This window comes from Chrysoperla carnea, chromosome 5 (genome assembly GCF_905475395.1).
Source record: "Chrysoperla carnea chromosome 5, inChrCarn1.1, whole genome shotgun sequence".
Taxonomy (NCBI): domain Eukaryota; kingdom Metazoa; phylum Arthropoda; class Insecta; order Neuroptera; family Chrysopidae; genus Chrysoperla; species Chrysoperla carnea.
The window spans coordinates 63,150,303-63,172,526 of NC_058341.1; the positions used below are offsets into that span (position 1 = coordinate 63,150,303).

The window sequence follows — 22,224 nt, forward strand, 5'->3', positions numbered from 1 at the left end:
ATTAAACAACTTTTGTTCGAAACATTTTTTCGTAAACATCACTGTTTACCCGTGAGGGCGCCAATTAGGCGGAAATTTTATAATCTGTACTATACTTGATTATCAGTTATGTATGTGTCACATGTTTGTATGTGTTATGTGATAAAGGAATCAACACTAACTATGCATGGTATTTCAACAATTAACTCAGTCAATTGTTTGTTTTCACTTGTTTTTCTTTAATTAATTTTTAAGACAAAAAAAAATTTACTGGACGTGTCTATGTATTAAAATAGAACTCTATGAGTTTAGTTTATTTTAAACTGTCAACAAATCCCATTGGTGAGTATTGCTTAACGTACAATTTCAAAAGTACTAACAGTTTGTGTTGATTGAATTTACAGAACACAACTTGCGTTTTATTTTAAAATTTTTACTTATTTTTATTCTATTTAACTGAATTGATTTATGTATTTGCCTATTTTCAAGTATTCTCATAATTTATATAGTAAGTAAAACACGGTATTATAATTAAAATTAAATGTGTATTATAAATAATAAATATTTGAATGTTTATACAAGCTTCAGCCTGTATTTTGGTTTATAAATTGAAAGAAAACCACGTGTGAATAATTTATTTAATGTCAACCGTAAGTATTTATACCTTTCAACTAAATACTAAATCGTTACAGTTAATTTATAACATAATCGTAATAAAAAACATACTAACTCAAAATAGAAATAATCTAAAAATTTTCGTGGTTGACATTTTAACTTTTTCTTAATTTACGTAAATCTTAATTTACGAATTATTGTTATTTAATAAAAAAAAATGCTTTTAAATTATCATTCAAATATTTTCTATCATAAATGGAGGTAAATTACACTACTGATTGATAATTTGACAACTAATTCTTATAAATTTAATAAAACGGAAATAAAGGATACCATTTTTCGAGCTTTAACTTTCGGCTTGGGCCTGAAAACCGGAGCCGAAGTTTTTTTTAAATTATAAATTGCAAGGTAATCTTTTGTATTATCTCTAGATTCATTTTCTAGAGATGATTAAAATTACCCTACCATATTATACCTACAATTAATATAAACCTTTAATATTAAAGTTTTAAAATCATTTATATTATTAATCGTAGCCAATCTAGCCTATCTTGAGTAGCCAATATGGAACATTTCTTAGAGATTTTAAGCCTTCAGCTCCGATATATTAGATAGGGAAATGACTTTCTGCGAAACTTTTTCTATCCCACCCTAAAATGTTCTTTGGATCATTCTTATCAAAAGCTCACACGGCCACAAAATTTTTTAACGACGAGTTTTCGAGCTACGAGCAATCAAAGCTACACATATCCAAATAACATTTTGGGGGTGCTTTGAAAATGTTTCACAGAAAGTCATTTTCCTAGTCATATAGGTACTATAAATATATGTGTAGCCTTGATCGCCCATAGCTAGAAAACTACTCGTTGAAAAGTTTTGTAACCGGTTTTGAACAGAACGATCTGAAGAATATTTTGTGGGAGATTTGAAAAAGTTTCAAATACTAAGTCATATACTAGTATATAAAATTTTTTAATAGTCGTATACTAAGGCTATAATATATTCGTAGCTTTCAACGTCCGAAAATTACTCGTTAAAAATATTTGTGACCGTAACAGCTTTTGATCAGAATGAGCCAAAAAATTATGTGGGTGCAGGGTAAGAAAAAGTTTTACATAATGTCATTTTCCAATTTAATATTGCGAGGTCCGTTTTGTTTTACTTCTTTATGATGATTTTAAACAATGTAGTCGAATAGTTTTTTAAAGATTCATTGTCTGTCTTTGGATTCCAAGGTATAAATCTTACGGCGCTCCACTATAGACCATATTAGACTATTTCTGGTTGTCTGTTTGTCCGTCAGTTAACGATAACTCAAAAACGAAAAGACATATCAAGTTAAAATTTGTATAGCGTGCTCAAGACGTAAAAAGTTAAGAATAAATTTCAATTTTAAAATTTTACTCAATCTTTTTTTATCAGTTTTACTTTGCTTGCCTGCAAAAAATCGTTAGGAAAAAAAATTGATTAAAATTATTTTAATTAAAAATGGCTATGAATACTTTTCGATAGATAAGCTATAATAGACGTGTTTATCAATCAATAAAATTTCATAAAAAATATGTTTTATCTGGTTATTAGATGGGTGAAGGTCGGCTTAATACCGTCTTCTGTACTAATGAAACTAAATGACCCAAAAACCTTTAAATTTATATTATTTGTGAATTACTAGCTCCACGAGTATATTTCGACCTCGAGACAATATCCATTTGATTTAGCATTCAAAAAACATGTAATTGGGGGGTATGCAGGACTCCAACATACACTTGATAACCATTTATAGTTGCTACTGGATTATACAGAGTTGGATGTATTCTTCAATTTGTAAATTTAATATTTTTGAAAGTTTTAATATTAAGAGAGTGCATTATTTTTAGGTTTGCAGTATTGATAAAATATGGAAAAATCCTTTACAACGTACCGAGATGTCATAGACACATCTGCAGAATATTCAGATGATATGTTCTTAGAAAATTCAGATGTCAATTTTCGTGCATCTTTACCCTCGTCAACTATAGTCCAACATAAGAAAGGTAAATTATTAAATTGTATGGGTGATTGCTATACCTTGAACAACAATTTACATTTAAATTCAATAAAATATAAGAATGTATCTCTGCGTCACAAAATCTGCACAGAGCAAATGTAAAAAAGGTACCACACTTTTCTCGAAAATATATTTTTTGATATACATGTGATATATACATATCTATTTTTAACAAACCTTACAAACCTTAGAAATTTTACTGAATTAATAAAAATGGATAATCAACTAGTTTAGATTTTGTGACGCAGAGTATATGTAGCCTTTTCTCATGAAACTATTATTCCTGGTGTAATAAGATGCGTGTCATGCTAATCTAAAGAATATCCCCTACATATTTACAAGTTAACGTTCTACCCTAAAAAATTAAGCTTCAAGTAAGCCGATTTAGCTGAAATTATTTCATTATAAAGCTTTTAGACTTTTTGTATCAGGATTAAAAATCCTTATAACAAGTGGAAGCAAAGAATTGATTGCATTATTTGTTGAAATACCATGTATAGGCAATGTCGATTACACAATCGTTTGTTTTTTTACGTCATATAAGTAAAGAAAGATTGATTGAATATAAGTAAAGAAAGAACTTTTATTCTATCTCTAACGGTTTACAAGATGGGTCCTACGGACCCAAGACCCAATTGACATATGTTGCTCATTTACGAACTTAGCCTAGCCTCACTTTTTACGTCCTGAACACGCTATAAAAATTTCAACTTGATATCTCTTCGTTTTTGAGTTATCGCGTGCACAGACGGACGGGCGAACGTAAAATCGAAAATGGACTAATAAGATAATTTTGTGAACACCTATATCAAAGTTTTGTTCGTAGCATCAATATTTTTAGGCGTTACAAACTTGAGACTAAACTTAGTATACCTTGATATATATATTACATATATACATGATATAAAAATTAGTAGTAATCCCTTAGTAATTATCGAAAGCCTCTACCCTCAAATTTTTACGCTAATGGAAGCAAACTATTTTGAGTAAAGAAATTTATGTTAAGTAAATTGTTAGCTACACAAAAGACTCTCGGAATAAGTTTCGATCACCGTCATGTTTGAAAGAATGAGTCCCACAGAATTCGTGTATTATGTTGCTATTTGTTGGGAGTAACAGTGATTATAAAACAAAGCATATCTCTAGCTTTATTCGTTTTTGGAAAAGAGAGCTTCCAATTCTTAACTTTATAATCGTTTTTTCTACAGAGCCACTACTGCATTTTCCATTTAGGCAGCCACCAAAAAAATGCCTCTACCAAGAAAAAAAAAAAATAAACCTTTTCTTATTATCACATTAAAAAAATTAATTTTTGGGCAAATGGCTGGCCCCTATTAGATGTTGTACAAGGGCAAAAAAAAAAAAAAAGAAATAAAAAGTGGATGAATAGAAGGAAGGTAGAAAGAAATAGGCTAATTTTTTGTCAAAGGCTCTCGTTGGGGCTCGGTAGATTAAGACGTAAAAAAAATGTTGCCTAAGAGGGGGCCTCTTCCAAAATCCGCCTACCGGTGGGCCACAACAGTTGTAAATGCGGCACTGTACAGAACTATTGCATATTTTTAAATGAATAGCGCAGTAAATACTTCAGAAAATCAGTTTAAAAAAAAATTAACTCATCCGGCTTTTCAAATAAAAATTGTTAAGTAATAACTTTTACATTTAAACTGTTGTTATATCTCTTAACGGTTTACAAAATGGATTCTTTTTCATTTGATTGAATGAGCAAAAAAATTTAATTTTAAAATTGATATATCTCGGTCAATTTTGAAACTAGAAGTCGAAAAAAAAAACGAAAAGTGCAGAAATACTTCAGCTAAAACTTTTTTTATTTGATGCATAGTTTTTTTGCAATTTGTAAAAAATTGATTATAACCCCCCAAAAAAGTGGGTTAAGTGACCTGGGAGGTCGACTTTTTTTAAAAAGTGTTTACAACCTAATAAACAACTGTGGAAAATTTCAAAGATGCATTAAAGTTATTTATTCTATTTAATTTTATTAGACTTCGAGTTGAGACACAGTTATTGAAATAAATACCACGATACTCTAAATAAAAAAGAAATTTTATTTCGAGTATCTTGGTATTTATTTTAATAACTATGTTTATAATATAATTATTGATTCAAATTTTTAACTTTACATCGTGGGACAGAAACAGTGCTTTGTTAAATATTTAATACATAGTTGAAACTTCGTGAGTAGCCTCCTTTTGGCGAGTCTACCAAACTTATTTGGAAGACTTTTTTTCGAAAGTGCTGCTTTTTCAAATGAGCATGATGGACACTATGACCATCTGATAACATTAATAATTATTAAACAATTCAACAAAAGTGAATCATGTATGTATTAATAAACAAAAATATTTAAGTACGGCGTGGTAGCCAAGTTCTAGGTGGTATCCAAGCTCATCGGTGCAGTATTTTTGTCGGATAAAATATTTTATTTTATTGTTTATTAATGTTCTTAAATGGTCATAATTTCCGACAAATTCCCTGCTGCGTTATTTCAGGCCGATAGTTTAAATATAAAGTTATCATGCTCATTTGAAAACGCAGCACTTTCGAAAAGAGTCGTAGAGAGAAGTTTGGTAGACTCGCCAAAAAGAAGCCACTCACGAAGTTTGTATGTATTAATCATTTAACAAAGCACACTTTCTGTCCCACGACCTGCTTCAGCTATGTAAAAGCTATGTAAAGATATGGAATAGGGCTTTTCATTTACAAAATGATTCTTTTTTTGTTTCGGACTGTTTTCAATCAAGTAAAGACATTATTTTCATTTTTATAGATTCATTGCCACTACCTAAAGGATATAAAGATATCGAACAAACAGATGGTAATGATAAAAATAGTGTTTTAAAATGTAGATGTTTAGGCTTTTGACAAACTTTTTTTTTAATTTTAGATGAAGACGAAGATGAAGAACCGTTAATAAAACATAAAAACTCAAGAAAAAAGAAGGCTCTATTTGACAGCGATGATGATGATGATGATGGAAATGACAAGAATAGTGATAACTCATCCACTGCATCAGAAGCTCAAATTGGAAATGATGACTCTCAAGCGCAGGAAAGCGATGAGAGCTACTATGTTGAACAAAGTCCAGGTAATTACTCATTTTATAACCCGATCATCTTAGTCAAAATAAGTTATCAACTCCGGAATCTAACGGAATAAGCTGAATTTTTGTACAAACCTTTATTTTGATAGTACAAATGTTATCTCAAAAGTCACATATGATCACACGTGCGTGTCGTTGGATATCAAGGTCAAAGGTCTCGAAAATCAGTTTTTTGTGAATAGCTCGTTTCTTTTGAATCCCATCGTATTAACATTTATTATAAAAGTTGTAGAGGATAAAATATTCTACAAATTTTGCCTGAAACTTTTTTTTTTATGTTGAACCGTTTTTGAAATAGAGAATATAAATGTAAGTTTAATGAATAATTAAGGAAAAACCCGCAGAATAGATTGGGATTCACGATTGACCCTGCCTATTAAGCGGTTTTTTTCCCCTTAATTTTCGATTAAATACTCTTTAAATAATTATTTAATACCTTATATTTATAAATATTGACCCTGCACTACGGTACGTATAGCTGAGATAATGTTTGTATGAAAGCTTTTTTTTATACGTTGGACTGTTTATGAAATAGAGAGCGCGAAAGAGGGATCGCTCAGCTATACTTACCTTAGTGCAGGGTCAATATTTATAAATATAAGGTATTAAATAATTATTTAAGTAGTATTTAATCAATAATTGAGTGAAAAAAACCGTATTATAGACAAGGTCAATCGTGTATCCCTGTCTATTATGCGGTTTTTTCTATATTTTTTCATTAAATACTACTTAAATAATTATTTAATATCTTATATTTATAAATAGTGACCCAGCACTGAAACTCTGCGTCCTCTATTTCAAAAACGGTCCAATGTACAAAACAAAAAGTTTCAAACAAAATTTGTAGAATATTTTAACTTCTACAACTTTTATAATAAATGCTAATACGATTGAAGGCAGAAGAAACGATTTATTCACAAAAAACTGATTTTCGAGACCTTTGACCTTGAATATCTCACGACGCGCACGCGCGATCATATGTGACTTTTGAGACAATATTTGTACTATCAAAATAAAGATTAGTACAAAATCATTCTTAATTCAATTATAGTCCAAGAGCCGGTGATACATTTAAAGCACGAATTTGACCCATCTGGTTTTATAGGTAAAAAACGATACTTTTTTTACGTATGATAGATATGAAGGGAATGATTAATCTCGCTGGCATGTGTTGAAAAATATTGACTAAGCATGAACAAAAATTATAGTTTAGTATTATAACTTTTGTTTAAGTTATTTTTTGATTGATTTAATACAAAACTACCTATTAGCTATAATAGATTATAATGGGTCCACCCTGTAGATGTTCAGGTTTTTGAGAAACATTTTTTAAATTTTAGATGAAGACGAAGATGAAGAACCGTTAATAAAACATAAAAACTCAAGAAAAAAGAAGGCTCTATTTGACAGCGAAGATGATGATGATGATGGAAATGACAAGAATAGTGATAACTCATCCACTGCATCAGAAGCTCAAATTGAAAATGATGACTCTCAAGCGCTGGAAATCGATGAAAGCTACTATGATGAACAAAGTTCAGGTAATTACTCATTTTAAATAAAACCATTCATAATCCAATGATAGTCCAAGAGCCGGTGACACACTTAGAGCACGGATTTGATCCATCTAGTTTATAAGTTAAAATTTTCGTCTATGATAGATATAGGGAATAATTAATCCCGCTGGCATTCACATATGGGACAAGTACTGCACAAGCTAAAAGAAAGGTAAAATATATAGTTTGTCGCATTTAAGATGAAGACACTCTCATATGTTCGTTTTTTATAGGACTATCGATCTGAACTTTAAACTCAGCTTACTAAAAATTGACAAACAGGATCGATTCTTCTTAATATTTTTCCTAACGTCAGAGATAGAGATATCGAAAAAAAATTATTAGAAAAAGTTGCTTCAAATATTTTTTTATTCTCATATACCGATTTTCATAACAAAATTCGCGTCTTTAATTTTTTCCTTTTTTTTTTTTGGTCTACACTCGAAATTATTATTAAGTTTATTGAAATATTTGGATACGTAACACTATTAATCCAGTAAACGAGGATTAAACCTCGAAATTATTTCTTTTAGCTCCGATTGACTTGCAAATTTACCGATAAGTAGATAAGACCACAAGAAACAAAAGTTATATGATGCCATATAGTGTTTTTGCCAAGGAGGTCGTAACCAACCCTTCTAGCGGGTCGTAATTTATGTTGAAAATGACAACGAGAATCGAAAGAAGGATGATTTCTAAGCAAAAATTGTTATTTAAGGAAACAAAAACGTTAAATAACTGAAAAATTTGACGTTTTAGGAAAAAGTCATACATTTTTTAAAGTTTAAAAATCCTTGAAAATGAAAAAAATTTCAAGTCATTTTCATGAAAATGAACGGAGCTGTAATAAAAAGAAGATTGCTCGTACCTTTTTCTTTTATGTTTTATTTAGCAAAAGAACTGATAAATTTACCACGGAAAATAAAACTAATGCTTACCGCTTTCTAATTAATTTAAGTACCGGTAACATGATCAAAAAGTTTAAGCAGTTTAAAAAAAATTTAAAAAAAAAAAAAAAAAACAAACAAACAAACAAACAAAAAATATATCTTTATCGTCAAATAACTAGAAAAATAATAGTTAAAAAAAAACTTTAGCTCTTCTTGCGCAGAATATATTATTTTCAAAACTTTTTTAGTATCTCTGTTATTTAACGATAAAGACTTTTTTTTCGAAACATTTTTTTGCGTTTAAATTTCAATATTTCAAAAAAAATATATCCAAAACTGCTATAACTTTTTGAGCATGTTGTCAGTACCTAAATAAAGTTCATTGGATATCGCAAGCATTAATTTTAGTTCCCGTGGTAAAATCATCAGATTTGTGATGAAGAAAATATAAAAAAAAAGTTACAAGCAATTTTTTTTTCATTATAACTCCATTAATTGTTTTGCAAATGATTTCAAACTTTTTTAATTTTCAAGGACTTTTATAGTACTTTAAAAAGTGTACGATATACTTTTTTCAAAACACGCCAATTTTTTAGTAATTTGAAGTTAAACACTCTGAATTCCTCTACCCAATAACTCGTAAATTATTGACTTTTCGAAAAATGCTTAAATGACACTTTTTCTTAGAATTCATCCTTTTTTCGATTTTCGTTGTAATTTTCCACATATATTTTATCGCTGCCTAGAAGGGGTGGTTACCACACATATAAAATTTTGTTTTGCTAAAAGGGGTTGGACAACCTTTGATGGCTTATAGCTTCTTTGTTTTTTAATCAATTTTAATTTCACTTTCAAATTTTGTCATGATATCAAGTCTAGTTTTACATTTTTACGGGTAATAAGGCCAATTCGACATCAGGTTTATCCCCTATTGTTGAAATACCATGTATAGACAGTGTTGATTACACAATCGTTCGTTTTTTTAGGTCATGTAAGTAAAGAATGATAGTTACATTAAGACAGCTACAAACATGCAACACACACACAACGGATATTCCCATATAATACATACTATATAATTTGCACCTAATTGGCTCCCTCACGGCTAAAAAGTTAAGTTTACGAAAAAATGTTTTTAAAAAAATTTGTTTATTTTTTTATAAGCAATATTTTTTACATTTAAACTTACTATCTCTAGCGATTTACGATGGACCCAATTGATCTATGTTGCACGTTTACGAATTTCGATTTCATTTTTTACGCCCTATAAAAACGCTATAAAAATTGAATTGAGTTATCGTGTTGACAGACAGGCGGACAACCGAAAACGGACTAATTAGGTGATTTTATGAACACCTTTACTAAACTTTTGTTCGTAGCATCAATATTTTTATGCGTTACAAACTTGGTATACCTTCGATTGAAACGCAACCATCGCCAGTATCGCCATTTTTTACAAAGTTAAAAATAAATATGTGAAACATTATCAAAAATTATAATAACACTTTAAAAAAATAATAATTATAAAAATTATCACAAAATTGAAAAAATAAATTTTTCAAGAGTTCAAAACTATTTGTAACCGTTTCCAACAAATTATTTAGTGGTTTTGAAAAATTCTTTTATCAACCGTAATTTATCAGTTGGATTAAAATTTGGGTTCCCTTGTGGTATTGTTGTGTCCAAGTTCTGACGAGAATTGCTTTGTGGGTTGAATTTTAGCAAATGTCCATTTTATCATTTTTATTTTTTAAACTTGTTTAATTGATTGATTGATTTATTTTAGGTACATCGAAATCATCAAACAATGATCCAGAATATAATAATTCCCAAGCATCATTATCACATAAATCATTACCTCTTACAGAAGTTTCCAATTCTAATCAAGAAAATTTGATACAAACAAGAAAATCTGCAGGAAAAGGTAAATTTATAATTTGTTGAAAATTTTAAATGTCTTCAACCAGTCGAGGTCAGTAGTTACTCAAAGTAATAAATGAATGGGGAATTGAGGATGCAATCTATTTTCGTCTCGCATTCTCGCATAAAATGACCCATAAAATAAAATAAAAAAAATTTGCTCAGTTTTTAGTGACACTAAAAATTTCAGCTGTTTGACATCGTAGTATGAAATGCGGTGTTTTTGGGGAATTAAAGGGAGTATTGAAATGCATATTTTATGAAAATTTCAAATTTGTTCCGGTACGCTTGTATGGAATACAATTTACCTTTTTTTAAATAGCACTCCTCTTATTTTTGTGACAGTTTTTTGAAAAGATTATTAATTTTAAAACATGTTTTGTATAAGAAAATTTGTATCTTAAAACAGAGTTGACAAAGTTACAGCAAGTTGAAATTTGAATTTACGTATGATCAGAATCTAACCGAAATCGAATGTAATTAAATGCAGGAGCTAAGTTGGCTGGTTATAGTTCTGAATGAATAACTGTGAAAAAGTGGACCTGGAAAGGCTTAATTTTCGGTGAATATCATCGTAATTCTCGGTTAACTGAACACGATCAATTTCTTGGACATGAGCAGCGAAAGCTTATGCAAAATAATTATGATGAAGAATTTGAAGATCAAGTAATAGCCTACATGCGTGCTTATCCACGTTTTTCGATAATGCATGTATACCAAGAAGTGTGTTATTCTGTTGGTTTAGTCAGTCCATAAGATTTTGACGAAGTACAAAAAGAACCCGTACAAAGCTGATTTGGTCCAGTATTTACAAATTGGCGATACTGAACGTTTACAAACTATGATGTGATGAATAAACAAAACTTCATATATTGGGACGAAAAATACACATTCGATTCGAAAAGTTAACAATCAGACAATATGAAGCATAAATGTATGGTTTGGGTTAATTGGTGGCAAACTTGTAGGCCCTTATTTTTACGAAGGAACGCTAAGTGATAGAAAATATCAAAATTTTCTGAATAATGAATTGATATTATTGTTATGTTCCCACTAGACACATGAGAAACTATGCGTTTTAAACAAGATGATGCACCGACACACAATGTGATAATTGTTAGCAAACAGTTAAATCGAATGTTTCCAAACCGGTGAATTGTTGGTATCAATGGGCTAATTTCGTGTCAAGCTAGATCACCTGATGTGACCCCTTTAGACTTTTTTATGTACTAAATTATTGCGTATCAATGGGCCTACCTATTGATATCCAGGACTTAGAATACAATATTCAGGTGGCATGTAAAAATTTGACAGAACCTCAAAGTTTTTGAGTCATGTTTGGAACACCAAAGTGAAAATTATGAGCAATTTATTAGATTTTTTTTGAGGTCCGTAATTTCAAATTTCAACTTTCTGCACTTTGTCAATTCTGTATTTAGATAAAAATTTTCTTATACAAAATATGTTTTAAAATAAGTAAAAACATGCAATTAAGTGAGTTAATTGTTGAAATATCCTATATAGAAAATATTGAATGTCAGTGCTTGATTTATTTTTTATGAATTGGAAGAGTTAAAAAAACCAACACAATTATGGCAACCTATCGACCTGAAAATTTTAAACTCCTTATCTTTTATAGTTTTAGAGAAATTCCAAAATTAAAAAATTTTTGTTCTAATTTGCGCCTCAGGGAAAAAAATAATTCGAACAAAGTTGTTTATTTTTTTATAAGGAACATTTTTAATATCTAAATTGTTATTCTATCTCTGTTTACAAGATGGGTTACGAACCCAAGGCCCAATTGACTTATGTTGCTCATTTAAAAACTTAGCCTCAGTTTTTCGCCCTGATTACGCTATAAAAATTTCAGATCTTTGTTCGTTTGAGTTATCGTGTACACAGACAGACGAACAGACAACAGGAAATGGACTAATGAGCTTATTTTAAACACATATACCAAAAATTTGTTCATAAGATCAATATTTTCAGGCGTTATCAACTTGGTTCTAAACTTAGTATACCTTGATATATATTTTATACATACAGGGTATAATTAATAATCTATTCAAATCTGTAAAAAAATAATGGGATTTCCATTTAAAAAAAGTTATATTATATCCCGTGCATGCGTATCGCAAGGGTTATAATCTTGAAATTTTCAGAAAATATGCATTTTGATACTCCTTTTCATTCCGCGAAAACTGTCATAGAACGTCAAAAAGGTGAAATTTAGTTTTACCAAAAACTACGAACATACTGCACATATGGGCTAAGAGGGAACTTTTAAATCTTAGATAGAAATTTTTTCAGTTCGCGTTCTATAACGCTATAATCTCACAAAATTGTTTTAGTGTCATTATTGTTTCAAAGGGATTTAGCCTACAAAATTAAGTTTGATTTTACAATATATGAAAATACACAAATATTATTACTATTTTACAGAAAAAATTCAAGAAAATAATATTTTATTATCTTCTACGGCAGATTTACCCAACGAATATATTGACGTTTCAAGTGGCCCGGACGATGATGTCAGATTAATATCGTATCAAGTAAGCTAACAAAAATTTATTTTAAAACATACTTAAAACAACTTAAGACAAACAATTGACTGAGTTAATTTTGAAATACCATGTGTTTTGCTTTCGCAACCATTTGGTTTTTTACATCATGTAAGTAAATAAAGATAGCCACTCTTACACACAAAGTAATACGAGTATATTTCTTCTCACTTCTTCGGTTATACTAAAAAGTACAAACGCATGCATTAATTTATGTAACGTATAAATTTAAAATATATACCATACCTGTATACATACTATATAATGTTTCTAAACTAATTTGAGCCCTCACGGTTAAACAGAGGTGTTTACGAAAAAAATGTTTCAAAGTTGTCTAATTTTTTATAAGGAACATTTTTTACATTTAAACTTTGTTCCTGTAAGGAACCTTCGTATATTTCATATACATGGTATAATAATGTCATAGACACACATGGATTAAAATATAGTTTTCGTCTTGCTGGAAACAATACAAAGATATCGTAAATAATTACGAAACTTTTTTCTCTTTACAATTTTTTTATTTTATAAGCAGGTAGTCAGATATTTGACTTTTTTATCGAAAAACGGGAAAAAATGTTATGTTTTCATTAATACTCTTAGCTTAGGTTTCTTATTTCTCTTAGCTTAGGTTTCTATGGAAAAAAATTGGCATTTCCTTAGTTTTTAAAGATTTTTTTTTATTTTTCCTGTCTCTCCGAATATATTAATGTTGTTGAAAGCAATGTTAGTACAACCATCCTAAATTTTTAAATCGCATTTTTGGGGGGGGAGGTCGCCATCTTGATATAAGGGTTGATTTTTTTTTTTTTTTTTTTTTTTTTTTTTTTGTTGCAATAACTGCTACACTTTTGATTTTTTGATTTTAGCGAAAAAAGTTCCGAGGAAATTTTTGTATAGAATAAAATTCTCTAAAAAATTTCCTATCATTTTATTAAAAATGCATAGTTTTTCATAGTACTTTTTCTATATTTTTTTAAAGTAGACTTTTTTTGCTACAATATCAGACTAGAATTGTCTCTGTAGACCCAATAATTTCCGAGATAAAGCCTTTCAAACGACAGAATAAGGCAAAAAAAATTGTATTTAACAAAAAACATACAAAATTTATTTATCCACAATATGCAAGTGCAAGAAAAAATTCTCTATAGCCTGTACTTCAAACAGAAACATTTATTGATATGAGACCAATATATGACCTTACTACCTTTATCTTTGTTTAATACATCTAAGAACTTTAGTGGAAAAATAAGATTTAAATCAAACTATTAAATTTTTATTTTTTGTTTTAGCCTCCAAAACCAAGCACTCCAAAATTGAAACAAACAAAAATAACCCACATGTTAACACCAACAAAAAGTAACGCAAATTCACAAGTCCAACCGTCATCTTCAAGGAATTTTGTAGTACCGCCCGGAAAGAAGTTAGTTCCCCAAAATGAGTATATTGGTCAACAGAATAAAGTTGTGATGCTTCAACAGAATTTGTATTCAACACAGGTTGGTGTTATAAATCAAGTTGATCAAATTTTATGCAATTGATAACTCAAATTCTAGGATGGGAGTTTTAGATCGTGGGACGCAACGGGTTTTTTAAATGATGAATTCATACTAGAAACTTCATGAGTGGCTTGCTTTTGACGAGTCTACTAAACTTTCCTCTACGATTTTTTTTTTGAAAAGGCTGCATTTTTAAATGAGCATGACGATGTCATATTAAACAATAAAATAATTTGTCCGGCAAAAATATTGCTCCATTTGAGCATGTATACTACCTCGAACATGCCGCACTTTTCGAAAAAATGCGTAGAGGAAAGTTTAGTAGACTCGTCAAAAGAAAGCCACTTACGAAGTTTCTAGTATGTATTCGCCATTTTAAAAAATCCGCGGTGTTCCACGCTCTTACTTTAATAACTATCAGTAAAGAATTAAAGAAACAAATACTTCATGCTTTTAATTTTACTCAACTCCCCAAGCCCTTGACCATTATCTCGTAATTTTGCTTGGATGTTGCATTTGCTTGTTTAAATAATACTATCACAACTGAAAGTCTTTGCCGACAAGGTTATGTCGCTGTTAAAAACAACAAGTAAGTCCTAGGGACCCAGCCAACAATTTACTAAAAGTAGCCATTATACAGGGATGTTCTCGCTGTACAACATGTAAGATTATCTTTCTGGGATAAAAGAAACAGAAATTGCTGTACATATTAAAATTATTTTCATAATATACAGAGCGTGACCGAAAATGCGGAATGTATCAAAGTTGTATTTTTTTAAATGAAACATCATCTGTTTATTATTTCATTTTCATATTCTACTATCAGAATAATAGTCTAATAAAACTACCATTCAAACTGGAAGCCTACATTTTTTAATATAAGTTCGTTTTGACATAAATTTTAAGTATACATAGTTAAAAAATATTGAACAGGGGTAAAAAATAGTTAAAAACTACTCCCAAAATCACTTTTATTGAAAATCTCTAGAAAACATACGAAGATATGGAAAACAATTTTTAATCAGTTTGATTCTAAAAATGTATGTTTTTCATAAAAACGTACACAGTTAAGTAAAGGAAAGTTGATGGTATTAGATAGTTAAAAGTTACAATTTACATTTGCTGTTGACATAAATCATGTGTTGTATTTAAGTTAAATAAGTTATTATCGTTTGAAACTTGTAATTCTTTAGTCATAATTTTAGAGCAACCTGTATACGTAATTCAATTATTCACAATAGACTCCAAGTTAAATATAATTTGAAAAACTGATATAACCTTTGAGAACTGATATAACCTTTATTTTGATCGTAGAACCTGAAAATGTAACTTAAAAATACAGCTTGAATACATTTCGAGGAGTTTCCGATCACCCTGTATATAACGAAAATAATTTTAAAATATACAGCCAACAAAAACCCTCTATCTATCCCTGAAAGAACTTTGTTAGAATCAAGCCGTTTAACCACAATCTTCCGTGTCGTATATCATAAGGTATTGAATATTCGGTGAATTATTTTCAGAATGCGTTAAGTACACTTGATTTAGAAACTTTGCCAGATCGAGGAGCAGCGTTAAGAAATCGTGAAGCGTATATGGCTATTCAACTTGCTAAAGAAGAAAAGAAATTATCCACAATGCTAATTGAACCTAGTAAGTAATAAGTTTATAATCTATGAAGTTTTGAAGTTTTTTCGACCCTCATGACGTCATTTTTTTCTGCTAGGATTAGACTCGAATTTTCAAAATTCTAATTTCAAAAATAATTTGAACTCGAATTTCGAGATATATTCGCCCAGCATAATCCAATTCAAAAAAATCGACAATCTATAAAAAAATTCACCGTCACATTTTTTTTTTTAACAGCTCTACCTTTTTTGGCTACAAATAGTTAAAATTTAAGCTTTTTAAATTATTAATTTCTCGAATTTTTTTAAAATTTTGGTTTTTCAGGTTACATTATTAAAAATTTCTCAAAAAACGGTTAATTTTCTTAAAATTTATCTAAATTAAACGACGTAAATATAATTTTCAAACATTATTTAAATTTATTTTTTTGTTGCTACATGGTACAGATTAACGAAAAAAAAAAATTTCATCTCAGCAAATAATTTTCCAATTTAATATGCTCGAGCTACCACAAGTCTGCAGACCTTTTGGCTTTTGTGCGTTAATTCTGCAATTAAAATGCTAAGGCGTTCTACGCTTTGGCCATTTTTCTAATGAGATCTGCGAGGTTTTTGGCTTGTTTTGACCCTGTGATTCCATCTACATGCCTTTAATGGGGTTGAGTTAGTACTGGTTTGTGGGATTTTTGCATCGCGTTAATCCTATGATTCAATTAGACTTAATCCACGAGGCTAATGCAATAGTCAAAAACTCCGAGACCCGAGTTAACTCAACTCCATTAAAGACACGATAGCCCGAGGAACGGAAGGTTAATCACAAGGTTTAACTCAAGGGCCAGAAAATCCGCATATTCTTGCTAACTCGCCTCCATTAGAGGCATGCCCAACTTTTTAATTAGGGAGTGGGTAGAATCACAGGGTTAATAGGAACCAAAAAAACCCTATTAACTCGCTCTAACTCGACCCCATTAGAGGCTTGCCAATCCTTAGATCACTTGTGCATTTTAATCATAGAAATAACGTGTAAAAGCTAAAAAATCTGCAGACCCGTGCTTACTCGACTTAAATCTACGAGTTTTTTTAAAAATCAATCCTTGCTCATTACAGATAAGAGATATAACCATAGATTAGATTAGAAAGTTGTTCCTTACAAGAAAATCAACAACTTTAGCTCGAAAGATTTTTTCGAAAAAAGGATACAATCGGCGGAAATCTAGATTAAAATTTTTTTATGTTTTCATTAGAGAAGCAACTGCTGGTGCTAGCTTTTTTTTTATATTTTTTTTAAAGATCATTTGGTAAAATATGTAATATTTAATATACACCAAATGATCTTTAAAAAAAATATTAACGTATTCGAATCTTTGAGATTACAAAATTAATCAAACTTTGTTTTGATTCCTTATGAATGAAATCATTTTTCGAAAAAAGATTTCGCACAAACTTTGTAAGCTTTGTTAGGAAGAACAACTTTCCAATTTAAAGTATGCTTCTTTATCTTATCCGTAACGAGCAAGTTGATTTTTAACGAGTCAGTATTTGTGTTTAATTCTGTGACACCAACAGTCGCATGTGGGTCGAAAGGACCTAGACATTATATAGATGGTTTTAGTCACAAAACATACTTTTTTGAATTATAGCTTTTTTATAAAACTGTCAGTTATTTGCTCGCGTGAATTTATTTAAAAGCAGAAAATTTTAAATATCAAATTAAAAAATCTATTAAGTAGTGAATTAAAAAATGGCGAATTTTCGTACAAACTTTTATCCTCTTTTTCATTACTTTTTTTCATTATGGGGGCTATTGAATTTAACCAATAGACATTGTTCAACAAAGTAGTTTAATGTTTTATTAATTAAAAATTTTTCTTCGTACACTACTAAAGGAACTATTTTCGATTATGTTAAGAATAGCCCCTTACATCGGAAAGTTCTGGCTGTACGGGACGTTCTGCATTAGCCTTAGGAAAATTAACTTTTTCTGCCAAATGACAATGCACAATTAAGAACAATTTTTTTTAAAGAATTTTGTGTTTCTAGAAGCTAATGAAAGGTGGATTTCTATTTCATATAATTATAAGGATAAAAATCTCTTGTGGATTAAAAAACCCATAAGGCTGTTTCAAACCTTATATTTTTGTTGTCAATAATACATCAAAAATTGTTGTCTTTATCGTTACATTTAACAAATTATCTCACTTTTTTAAATCCAACGATAAAGACATCCTTAACAGTTAAGTGCTCTGTCATTGGATAAATTTATTAACTGATTTGGTTAATTTTTCTCGAAAATTAGGTCTCAGATCGAAATTTGGTAAAGAACCTTTTCGTTCGTCTTTATAAGCTTATTTAGGAAGAGTTCTGCAAACAATTATAGAACACCTTGTATATTTTACTAGTGCGTTCCCTGCTTACATACGCCTCGGTAATATGGAGATTATTTTACAGAAATCATTTTGTATCTTTACGAAGGCTTTTGTTTTTGGGCAGGCATTCCATGATTTACGAGGACTATAGCTAGTATGACAACAATATTACCAAGCTTCTTTCTTTGATTATGCTGGCTAATCCGTGCTTCATATTAAAATTAATCATTTCTCTGGCGGGAAGATTTTTTAATTCTATGAAGTTTTTTAGTTGCACCTGTGTTAAGTAATAATCAACTCAGTCTCTTTGTTCATACAAAACTATGAAACTTTCAGAAACGCAACCGGAAACAACACAGGATAAAGATAAAGTATACGGATTATCATGGCAACAGTTAAGGGCACTTTCCAATCAAGTCCAACCAGCTGGTATGGGTGGCAAGCAAGGTAAATACTATCTTGAACAATTTTTAATATTACTTCAATAAATACTATTAAATTTCAATTTCCTCCAGCTATGGAAACATATCAAACCCAAAAAACCTTAACTATGGATCGTTTAAAGACATTACATCAATCTCTTCAAGCCAAACCTAAAAGTGACGTTATGGAAGAAAATCCAAAAATGTTAAAAATTGAATTGATGCCGCACCAAAAACATGCGTTGGCTTTTTTATTATGGCGAGAAAGCCAAAGACCTGCTGGTGGAATTTTAGGTATGTTTACATAAAACTATCGGTTTTAAGGCATTTTAATGATAATTGTAGTTCCAAATATTTTACCGTTAGGCTACGTTTATTCGATCTGAGTATCGTAATGAAATTTTTCTTTCACTTTTCTCCTTAGACGAATGTTTGGCTAGATATAAGAAACATGAATTTTACATAATTTTTAATAACAAAAATATGGACACGATAAACGATCGGTAAAATTGCGAATATAGTATAGATAAATTTCATGTAGATGTATAATGATCCATTTTAAAATACAGAAAAAAATTTTGTGCTCAAATAAGGGCTTTCAAAAAAAGCGTTTTCGTTTTAAACACAAATTAAATAAAAAACAGAGGAGTGTTGCTATAAAGTAAAAGATATTATTAGCTAGCCAGAGGCGATAAAATGTTTCCAAAAAACTATTTTAGTTTCTCATAAAATCAAATCTCTTAGTTAAAATTTTCATCGACATCTTACTATAATAATATCATAAATTGAATCCAAAAATATACTTGCGTGAATTGTTCTTTTTACATTCAATATTTTGTTCTATTCGATTTGCGCTGACTCGGATATCATTCTTTAAGCATTGAAGGCAGGTTACGAAGTTGGTGCAGATATTTTATTGCCGCAGTTTCTAAAATCTTTGAACCAAAAGACTTTCAAGTTATCAAAAAAGGTCTCATAATTAAGCTCTCGAAAACAGTTGATCTCGCAAATTTCAACAGTTATTAATGTACCACAGAGATGCAATGGATTTTGATTTAGTTGGTAGAAAAAAAGTGTCAAGTGTATTTATTATTCTCGTTAATACATTACCTTATGTTTTACAGCTGATGACATGGGATTGGGAAAGACGTTGACAATGATTTCATTAATTTTAAAGGCAAAAGAGATGGCTGAAAATGATAAAAAGGAAAGCGAGTCTGAAGAAAGTTCTAACGATGAAAACGATGAGGACTACGAAAAGAAAAGGAGGCGGGATTGTAATTTTTTTTAAATATATTTTTTCGATTTTAATTATCATATTTCTAATAAACAATAATCAAATACACAATGTTTTTCAGATTACCCTGGAGGGACTCTAGTAGTTTGTCCAGCAAGTTTAATTAATCAATGGGAAAATGAAATTAAACGGCATTGCAAAAGAGATTGCCTTTCAGTCCACATATATCACGGAACTAATCGAGAAGTTAAACCTCGAAGGTAATAAAAATAGTAATATCTAACATATTTCAAATTACAGTAGAATCTCGATGAGTTAAAAAACGAGGGAAAAACTGAGCTACCGAGTTTTTAACTTACTAAAGAATTAAGTTAACGCGCTTTTAATGGTTCATATTTTTACATAATGTGGTTTATCACCCGACTGCAAGGCCGGCGGTTCATATGGGTTGAGTGGATAGCTCTACCCATTCGAAAAACTCCGAGTGGGTAAAATACTAACTCGAACTTCTTAAAATCTATTTACAAAATTTTATATTATATTTTTATACATACAAAAAAAAACGAACAATTTTAGTCTACAGTACAAAGGAGGGTATGATTTCCTGACTAACACACTCAAGAAACTTCGTGAGTGGCTTCATTTCAGTGTAACTTACAAAATTTTTATTTACGAAAACTTTGGAAATTGAGCCGTTGGCATAATAAAACATATAGTCGTTAAAGTGGCATGTTTAAGGCGTAGGTCTGAGAAAACGGCTCATGAAATATGTAGGCCAGTATGTACATTTAATTATACTTATATTTATTAAACAATTGTGTAACAATTAGCCGGTTGCTCATAAATTACCTACGCCCGTTTTCCGACATATTGGGGATGGAGGTCACACCAAACGGCCAATTATATTTGTAGACCACTGTTATTCTCTCTTATTATATCTGGCATTCAAGAAAAAAGCAAACGGTTCATATTTTTTCATAGGTCGTTTAATTGACATGTTTCCCGTCTTCCCCATATTGAAAACGCCCCAATTTCAAAGTTTTCGTAAATGTTATAGGCTAGACGGAAATGAAGCCACTCACGAAGTTTCGTAAGTGTGTTAATCACGAAAGTATATCCCCTCTCTGTACTGTAGACTATTTTGCAACATTTTGTCGAAAATTTGACCAACCAGGTCCATCAAAACAATGTATATGACTTTGTTGAGTACACTCAGACAAACATTTTTTATCTATAAAAAAAAAAAAAACTGACGATGAGACAATTCCTTGGTCAAATGTTTCATTTCCTATAGTATAAGTTTTTAGGTACAATCCGTTACCCAATCCAAACTTTATTATCAAAACACGCATGTAAATAAACAAAGTTATCAAAATAATTGTTTAAAGTTCTACCTATCCATTTGTGGGGGTAGTTTTGATTCAAATAGTTTCAGACAGCTAATGAAAAGTGTGATGGTGTCCCATGGATATGGGAATATTTTAAAAGGGATGGAGTATAACCGAGAGGGGTGCCTACTTTCTATTGGCTGTTAAGTAGGCGCATGTTGAAAGTATGCTCAAAGCCTTCTTAAGGATGTATGAGCATGGTAGTGGGGGCACAAATTTAAAAATAGATATTTTCAATTTTGATGATAAATTTATATTATTACTTGACGATATAAGACGAAAAGTAAGAATAAAATTTTTCGATATCTGGCTTAATTTTCAAAATATCGAAAATTGAAAATTTTGTTTAATTATTTAGCTTTCGATATTTCGAAAACCAAGACACATATCGAAAAATTTTATTCTAATTTTTCGTCTACATTCATGAAGTTATAACAAAATTCATCATCAAAGTTAAATATAAGATAAAAATAATTTCAACCCTTAATCTACCCTGCTCTTACATCCCTTATATGGACGGTGACACTTAGTTTTTTTCTTTTCTAATTCATTGCTAATATGTTTACTTTCTATTAAAAAGTTTTTTTTTTTTTAATTTGTTTTCATTCATTCCAAATGAAAATTATCAAAAACTTCCAAAATATGTCGTTTTTTGAGATTCCTCCATAAGAGCCAATGTATTTTATATCGATTTTTAATGGCTTTTTTCTTAAAAATTTGCACGGTTACCTAAGCTGAAATTTTAACCACATATTCTTTGAGTAAAAAACTACCTACAAACAAATTTTGAGCCTTTAAATCAAACATTGTTGTCATGCTCATACATTCTTAAAGTGTTTTTAATTCGTTTGTAAGCATGGAAACATGTTTGACATATGGTTGACGTGTGTGGACAACATAAATAAATAATCTTATATTCAAAAGAAAAGTAAAAGAAAAGAAAAATAAATACGTGAAGTATTTATGCTTGTTTTAAAACAATTTTTTCAACGATATAA

The 22,224-nt window shown here is 29.9% G+C and overlaps 1 protein-coding gene across 2 annotated transcripts in view; it reads left to right on the plus strand.

Annotated features, from left to right (window-relative positions):
• The first annotated feature begins 365 nt into the window (after window positions 1-365).
• The window catches only part of LOC123300988 (transcription termination factor 2), a 33,370-nt gene continuing 11,511 nt past the window's right edge, over window positions 366-22,224 (plus strand). Inside the window, exons 1-13 of one of the 2 annotated variants that reach the window (XM_044883690.1) lie at window positions 366-487; window positions 2,472-2,627; window positions 5,427-5,474; window positions 5,544-5,744; window positions 7,100-7,300; window positions 9,992-10,129; window positions 12,568-12,677; window positions 13,979-14,185; window positions 15,709-15,838; window positions 18,516-18,626; window positions 18,695-18,895; window positions 19,726-19,878; window positions 19,960-20,098. In XM_044883690.1, coding sequence (XP_044739625.1) covers window positions 2,492-2,627; window positions 5,427-5,474; window positions 5,544-5,744; window positions 7,100-7,300; window positions 9,992-10,129; window positions 12,568-12,677; window positions 13,979-14,185; window positions 15,709-15,838; window positions 18,516-18,626; window positions 18,695-18,895; window positions 19,726-19,878; window positions 19,960-20,098 — 1,775 coding nt within the window. In that variant the 5' untranslated portion in view covers window positions 366-487; window positions 2,472-2,491. The other variant, XM_044883691.1, reaches the window with a different exon arrangement.